The following is an 8,524-nucleotide window of genomic DNA, read 5'->3' on the forward strand; positions in this document are numbered from 1 at the left end:
GAGGTGCCCACTGCTGGCTGGGAAGAGATTGGGCTGAGCAGTGGTGGTGGCAGGACTGGCAGAAACCGCTGTGTGCCAACCCTCCCTGCTGAGCTTGCCAGTTTTGGAGCCTGATGGCAGTTCCCAGACAAGGCCAAATAGTAGAAGTGGAAATAGTAGAAGACCAACCTCTGTCGTTCCCAGTCTTTCACTGACCAGCTCCCCACTGCCCAGAGGTTCAGGGGCACCTCCCCTTAGACACTCGCGGTGCTGTCATGCAGCATCTGAAGCCAGAACCTGCTTCACCTGCTCCAGCCTCCTGTCCCCTGGCACCCTGCCCCATGCACACCTCAGACTTTCCGCCCCTGTGCCTCTGCTGCGCTCCTTCCTCCATCAAATGCCTCGTTCCCCCGCAGTCTCTGCACGATGACCCCTAAGTTCTCTAATGCCCTCCCAGGTTTTCTCCAGCATGTTGTCCTGTGACGACCACTCCACTGAGGAACCAGAGCGGTCTTGTCTGTGAGGGGGACCCTGGGCTTCGATCCCTGAAGACCAGGTCCACATGTCACCCGTCTCCCTCCAGCTTGGGCTAGGACTGGTCATTCAGCAGATGCCTGACTGGGTGCAGAATGGGCAGAGCTGGTGCTGCTGGGAAAGGTGGGGGACTGTAGGCATCAGTCTCTCAGAGCACAAGGCCCAGTCCCATCCTCCTGTTCCAGTTCTTTCCTGCTGCAGGAAAGGGAAAGTGGTAAACAGAAGGGTTTTTCTTATCATCTCACTCAAAAAAAAATATTTACCATAAAGTGTTTTTATTTCTTTTCACTCGGATACATGTCCACTTGCTTTCAAAATATCCACTGGAGCCTATCCATAATAAAAATAAATAAGTTGTTATAATGGAAATCAAAATCCATATAGAAAGCAGGGCAAGTGGTTATCCAGTATCAATGCCCATATAACTGTTAAGGTTAAGCACCAGAATAAACTCTGAGCTTCCTTTGGTAGCCAAAGCAAGAAACAAGTTGGTGATGATTAGAGCAAAGTTGAAACTTTTTTTTTTTAATTATTACAAAAGTTTATTTTTACATCATTTTGCACATTTTTTTTTCCATCTCGATTGTAATCCCCGCGGGTTTCCCATCACCAAATCACCCGTGTGCCACCACCATAGTTCCATGCATTTCACACACCCCCCCCCCTTTTTGATCCCATTCCCCACTCCAAAGTTGAAACTTCTTCCTTGTGGAATGGAGGCACTCGGAACCCTGGTCAGATCCGCCCAGGAGGGCGCGTGTGTGCCCACCCTCCTGGCACCCTTCCAGCTTTAATATTCCCTGGTTCAAAAGAAAGTGCTCTCTTGTTCAATGCGCTCTCCATATGTAGTTCCACTTGAAAACCTTCCTACTCCAGAGGTCAACAGAAATCCTCACCCTGTCGATTTAATGTTTCTGCTCACTGCCTAAGAGGCGTGAAATCACAGCCTGCCACCCGATATTACAGGTCATTTTCCATGAATTTATAGGTGATGTCCAGATAGATAACTTATGACTTAAAACATGTAGTCATCAGCCCCCGATTAGGTCAGCCACTGGACAGTCGCAGATCAGACTGAGTAATGGTCATTAGGCAGGAGACAGTGCTGTCTGGCGAGCTGGCCTGGTGCGGTGGCCCTTGACTTCTGGGGTTCTTTGGAGAATATCTCCGGGGAAGAGGACATTCCCTAAATGGGCATTTTCTCAGGGAAAGACAGCTGCTTCCTAAACACACTCAGCTCCTGAAAGCCCAGCCTGCTCAAAATCATATTTACTTTCATGTGTTCCTGTCTTAATTACATTTTTTCTTGATTAGCATCCTTACTCTTTATTTAAAACAACTCTCAAAAATAACTGTGCAAAGATTCCTCCCCCTGCCAGTAGCTGTTTACCTTCCTATGTCATGTCTTCAGCTTCCAATTCTCGTGCATCTGTATTTACAGCATTGCTGTCATCAGAGTTTAGAGTTATAGGAACACACGCGATGCCAGTACTCAGCAATTCCTAAGCAAAGAGTCGAATTCCCTGTGGGGTATTGTTCACACTGCCCAGGACCTGTGTGGAAAGCCCACATTATACAGTTTGCCCTCAACACATAAACAATCTTGTATTTTACTTTTTAACTTAGCATAATTTCATGTGCGCTCTTCCATGTAGCTACATAATCTTTCAATTTTTCATTTTAATGGCTGCTTAATATTCCATCCAGTTAGCGTGCCATAATTCACTTAACTGTTCCCTATTGTTAGGACCTTAATGAAAATTTGAATTCACCATGTAATACAGGGGGAAGCTCGTTTTAATGATTACCGTTATTACATGCTCTGCTCTAACTGCATGCCATTACTAACCCAGCGTTGGTGAGGCACAGATGCTTTTGGAACAAGTCTCTCTGATTTAATAGCTAATCCATCCACTACACAGGTTTTCCTTTTAGGATAGCATTTATGTAGCATATTCATCTCCAGAATGTTGTATAATACTAAACTAGATGCATTTGGCACATTGTTTCAGGTAGTTTATCACTGCCATCAGAGACTTTCATTTTTGAGCTGGTATTTGGGGGTAAAGAGTGCACGCTGGCTATCCCTTATCATTCATTGATTCCACCCACATTTATTGACTAGAAATCTCTTTGTAGCTCAGCTCTGTGCACAGGCCAGCGTAAAGGCTCCTGATGTTGGGGGCAACCAGATTGCATTTATCTATTGCTTTGTGGTACCCAATGTTGAATTCAGTCTGCATGCAAAGTACTTTGTAAACTGCAGAGTATATGTTGGTGGTTTCTGGTCCTGCTTGTGAAGTAGTGTGAGGGGAAAGAGGTTTGCCTGGGTCTGGGTCTGGGTCTGGGTCTGGGTCTATCAGCCACACTCCCAATGTCCCCACCCTTAGAATTCTCCAGAGTCAGGAGGCTAGCTAGAACCAGGGCCAGAGTGAAGCCGGCAATGACGACCCCACAAAGATGTCAGCTACTTCAGGAGATCTTGAGATTTGCAAAGTTGTGTAGTGTGCTTTTTACAGTTGGTCTGCACCTTAAAGTGACTGTCCTGCCCTAAGTATCTTCTCATTCCCCTTTCCATAAAAAGGGAAGCATCATAGCATTATCTTCGAAACTAATCTGGGGCCTCCCTGATGGCACAAGGGGCTGAGTCTCAGCACTCTGAAGCTATCTGCAGCTACTGCAGCATGAGTTTGCCCCGTGGCCAGGGAGCTGACCCACAGAGTGCAGCAGACCTCTCCTGTCCTGCCCGTTGCTCCCCTCAGCAGTGGATTGTAGTAGATCCGCCTATTCTGTTCCCCACTCTGTCTCTGTTGAATCCTTTCCCCCCTCCTGCATCTCTGGCCTGTACCCCAGCTATTGCAGTATGCATAAATAAATAAATCTTTTTTTAAAAAAACTAATCTTTAATCTTGTTCTCGTGGAACCCAATAAAACACAGGCCATCTCAATGGAGATGGGACTGTAGCGGCCCATGTAAGGAGATTTTCCCCTTTCATTCTCTCCCTTTTTTTTTTTTTTTTTAAGCTTATTTGCCACAGATGGAGTTTGTGTTTGCTTCTTGCAAACAACCCTCTAGTACTCACTCATCTCCTTTCAGCAGAGGGGAAGCAAGCTTCATGTCAGCCTTCCAGTGGGCGATCAGACCCACCCAGTCAGTGTTGTCCTCATTCACTCTTTTCATGCTCATGTATGTTTGGCAGAGGATAATGGCTTATGGAATGCTGACAGAAATTTCCCTCACTAAGTCAGTTTATTTGCTCTCAAACATAAAAACGGCAACTAATAACCCCAGTTGTACTGAAACTCAAAATCATGAAGTCAGTCTATGAGTAGATGAAGTTAGTAGATGAAGTTCGTTACCACCCCGTTACTAACCTCAGCACTAACAGTCACTGGCTTGGCATTAGCCCGCTTCCTTGGTATTAGGGTGTGTGCATGAGTTAGGAGGTTTGATCATGCCCGAGAGCCGACCTTGGATCAGGAGGGCCAGTGTGAAAGCGGTGCTCTTGCTCGGGAGGGCTGGCGGGCTGACGTCAGCCCTGTGTTTTATCAACTTTTCTTCAAGGGACATAACTCCCACAGGCTTCTGCCATGTGTCCTGTGGTCAGAACTCTGCGTTGGAGTCCACTCAAACAGCTTACTTTCTTCCCTTCTGTACAACACCCTATCTCCACTCGCTCACCTCTTTACACCCGCCGCTTCAGAAAACATGGATGGTGAATAAACATAATTTGGCCTTGAAAGGAAAACGAAACTCAGACATGTGGTAAAACATGGAAGAGCCTTAAAAACATTATGCTAAGTGAAATCAACCTGTCACTGGAGGACAGATACCAAATGGTTTCACTTAACAGGAGGTACATAGAAGAGTCAGATTCACAGAGAGTAGAAGGGTGGTGGCTGGGGCTGGGAGAGGAGGAGTTGGGGTGTTAGTGTTTAATGGTGGGAGAGCTTCAGTTTGGGGAGATGGCACCGCAGTGTGAATGCTCTTAATGGCCTGAATTACACCCCTAAAGATCGTCAAAATGGCAAACGTTATGTTACAGTGCTTTATACGGGAGAGGAGGTAGCAAGCAGTGTCTTACCCTCCTGCCTCCCTTGTCCTGACTCCCCACAGGGAGGCCAGCCCACCCCCACCTCCACTCACCAGAGGCATCGCTGCCGGGGTAGCTCTGTCTCCTGCCTCGCCCCTCCACAGTCTCACAGGCCCTGCACTGCCCTTTCTGCCGAGTATTATGCTGATTTATGGTCTGTCTTCTGGAAAGCAGCTTCCAGAGAGCAGCCTCAGCAGCAGACCCTCTCCCTTCCCTCTGTGCCGTGTCCCCACGCAGGCTCCGCATACAGTGTGTGTCCCTGTCTGACGAGGAGGTCGCCCGGGACTAGCTTCCTAGTATCCTTCAGCCACCACTGGCCTCAGGAATGAGTGGCAGCTAAAACGAATTTCCCTCTTTGGGACCTCATCTAGATCAGTGGTCACCCCTCAGCCCACACAGGAGCCAGGTCTCGGCATAGAAGGAGCTTTCCTTTCTAGCTCAGAGGTGTGCCGAGTATTAAGGCTTTTCTGTGGGGAGGCAGAAATGCAGGGAAGAGGTCAATTGTGGAACGTTGCAACAGAGAAATAAAGACGATCCTAGACACACCCAGAAGCTCTTAGCTTATTAATCTTTTATCTGAGTGTGTGAACGAGGTGGAAACTTGAGGGTCACTTGGCCCACTCTCCACATTTGATAGACAGGTAATGAAAGTCCGGAAGACAGGGAGCCGCCCTCCTGGGGCAGACCCCACTGGTATCTGTCAGCAAGGGGTGTGAGAGGTCCATCTGTTCTGGGCAGGTGTCTGAACACCCCCAGGACATCCTGTGCAAGTCTGGGCCTGCCCTTGAAGCCGGTGAGGAGCTTGTGGGCAGTGGCAGCCAGGTTCCAGTTCTGTTAGATCCAGGGCCTGAGGTCCAGACCCCTGCCTAGTGTGAGCAGAGCCGCTCCGTCGAGGAGCAGGAGGAACCACGCAACGCAAGGGATCCCACTCCTGTGCCACCCAACCCTCTGGGGCCGGCAGCTGAACCTCTGTGGGTGTTGCGGGGCAGGGTCCTGGTGGGGTCCAGAGGAGGAAGCATGTGTACACATCTATTAAGTGCTCCTTTCCATTTTCCCCTGCAGAATTTCAGAGGCAGGAAAGTGTCCGGTCCCAGCACAAAGGCATCCAGTTATATGACACCCCTTATGAGCCCGAGGGCCAGAGTATTGACTCGGACTCTGAGACCGCGGTCAGCCCCCGGCTGCGGGAGAGCAAGCTGCCCCAGGACGACGACAGGCCTGCCGACGAGTATGACCAGCCGTGGGAGTGGAGCCGGGTCACCATCCCAGCCTTGGCAGGTAAGGAGCCCATGCATGGCCCCGTTTTCAAGAGGCCCGCTGATTGCCCTCAGAAAACTTTGGGACGTTGTTGAACCACCCAGTTGGGCTGTCCTCTTTTCTGGCACAGCTGGATCCCTCACAGATGAGAAGACCCTGGAGCCAAGGGCAACCAGGCCCAGGGGAAACTCTGGGTCCTCCTCCAGGGTCTTGGCCTGGTCTTCTTCAGAGATGGCCATGGTGCTCTCATCATCCGGCTCTGTCTTGGTTGTGTTTTTAATGTTGTAGTTCACTGAAGATGTCAGATTTCAGGAGATACTTTCTTAGAAATGAAAAGAAAGCCAGTCTGCTGTGTCTCCCACTGGGCCTGATGGCACCCAGCTGTCCCCTCCAGTCAGCCTGCTCCCACGGCCAGGGCGTCTGTGCTCCCAGCTTTGGCAGGAGCTGTTCACAGAGTACCAGTGCCAGCACTTGCTGGCCTCGGGGGCTGACACCCCCCTGTTCCTGGACATACTACTTACAGTTCCCTGGGTGTGGCCCACTCTCTGCCAATGCTGTTTCCTCTACCTAAATAGCCCTCCCTGCCATAGCCTGTCTGGGAAAATCCTGTGCCACCTTCAGGGCCCAGCTCGAACGTTGCCATCTCTGAGCTCCCCCTGAGTCCCACAGGTTTCCTGCTGCCGCTCTGGACCTGTCAAGTCTCCTGCACTTGTCCCTGCTGGAACACATCTCTCAGCAATGTGGAGTTATTTCTGTAGGTGCTGGTTACACCTGCCAGACTGTGCACGCTGGCTGAGAACAGTAGTTATGTGGCTGAAGGTCTTTGGTCTCCAGGGCGTCCTGTTTCACAACCTCCTCCCTCTCCAGCACAAGGAATCCAGGGCCTGGCTGCGGTCTGTGCTCCTCCCGAGTATGAGAGAGGAGCTAGAACAGAGTGAGGCCAGTGGAAAGCTGGCTCTTTGCCCACACTGGTTTGATTAAAGGCCTAAAGGAGCTCATGTGACAACCCTCACAGACTTCGGGGGCCACGGCTTAGACAGCGCTGCTGGCAGATGCGAGGTCTCCCCTCCTGACCCGGCCTCTGACTGGTCACCGTGGGCTGTTATTACCTTTGATGCGCTGGTCTGCTGCCTCGCTGTTCAAAGAGTGGCCCCTGGACCAGCAGCAGCCCATCACCTGGAGCTGGTGAAAAATGTGAGGTCTTGGGTCCCAGCCCAGACTTCCAGAGCAGTCTAGAATGTGTTTTCACAAGGCCCCAGGTGACTCGTGTGCACACAAAAGTGAAAAGCACTTAGCCCTACAGGCACCGCTTCAGAAGGCTTCCAGGCCAAAGTGTGCCTGTTTCTGCCTAAAGGCGGTTTTAGAACTTTTCTACATTTAGTTTATCACAGAGGGTCATAAGATCTCAAACTGGACTGGCCCAGAATAAATTTCCAAGCCCACATGTACCCATCCTGGACTTGGTTTTATGTCTCTTCAGTCACTCTGACAGGGTCACAGGCTTAGAATCATGCCAGGTCAAGTCCAGTCTCAGCATCAAAACAGAAAACCCTGTTTCCTGCTCTGCAGTTGATACTGGTTGTGGTTCTTCCAAGAGTTTGACTAGATTCTAATTTCTGGGGCAAAGGACAAAGCTCTTCCAGTCGGGGGGAGATGCCATGACCCCTGGTCAGGAGCTGAGCCTCCCCGTGTCTGTGGGCAGAGCCAGTCAGTGCAGCACTGGCCGCCGAGGAGAACGTTCCCTTTCCACCCCAGAAAAGGTGGGGGTGCGCCTCCCAGATAGCGGGGGTGCGTAGAAACGGTTTGTTGCATACTGCAGTTAATGTTCCCATCCAGTCAGCGTGTGTGTGCACACATGTGCTCCTGGCCCAACACGTCGTTCGTATGGTCCGGGACCCAGGCAGGCTTAGCTGGGCCCTCTTGTCCTTTTTATAATGTTTGGGATTTTTTGGGGGAGAGATGCAGTTCTGAGCTCTCAGGAACTCCCCGTGATGGGTCATGGGAACCTTGGTTATGTGGCAGATAGCTGGGGCATGTCTATGTAGGATAGATTATTGTGGGCAAATTCATCACCATTTCTATTCACCCCTTATATTTTTTTGTTCTGCATGTTTGCCCTGGAGGATCAAACGTGGGCAGGGAACCTGGTATTTTTAAATCTCCAAAGGGTATAGAGTGTGGGAGACCCCCAAAAGGACAGAGCTGGGCCCACCAAGTAATAAGGATTTACGTTCTAGGGGAGTGCTAAGAATTTCACTTTCACCTAGAAGTATAGGCTGATCTTTTCCATGATTCAAATTCTGGGGATTTGACGTGAAGCACGATGGATGTTGGAGGGCTTTGCTTTAGCACGGGGAGGGATTGTCCTACCTCAAGGCTTCATTCCATTGGGACCACAACATGTTTATCAGAGTGGGGTCCAGAGAAGGCCTGTGAATTCTCTCCTTAATACAATCTCTGAGGCCAAAGTGCTTCCAAGCCTTTCAAAGTGCTGTCCTGCTTTACATTCATGAAAAGAGGCCCCTCAAAGGGAGGCTCTGGTGTCCCCGACCTTGGCTCCAGACTGGCCTTAAGGAGGTCAGAACTTCCCCATCTCAGCAGCCAAGGAAGGCTTGATTAGCGCCTACTGCTCCTTGGGAATGGAAGTCTTCCTTTCCCTC

At 50.2% G+C, this 8,524-nt stretch overlaps 1 protein-coding gene across 1 annotated transcript in view; it reads left to right on the forward strand.

Moving 5' to 3' along the window:
* The window catches only part of SHB (Src homology 2 domain containing adaptor protein B), a 120,186-nt gene that overhangs the window by 74,852 nt on the left and 36,810 nt on the right, over nucleotides 1–8,524 (forward strand). The window contains exon 3 of the mRNA XM_004677498.2: nucleotides 5,670–5,885. Within this exon, the coding sequence (XP_004677555.1) occupies nucleotides 5,670–5,885 (216 nt within the window). The remainder of the gene's footprint in view (nucleotides 1–5,669; nucleotides 5,886–8,524) is intronic.

This window comes from Condylura cristata, unplaced genomic scaffold (assembly GCF_000260355.1).
Source record: "Condylura cristata isolate star-nosed mole 26May11 unplaced genomic scaffold, ConCri1.0 scaffold00006, whole genome shotgun sequence".
Taxonomy (NCBI): Eukaryota; Metazoa; Chordata; class Mammalia; order Eulipotyphla; family Talpidae; genus Condylura; species Condylura cristata.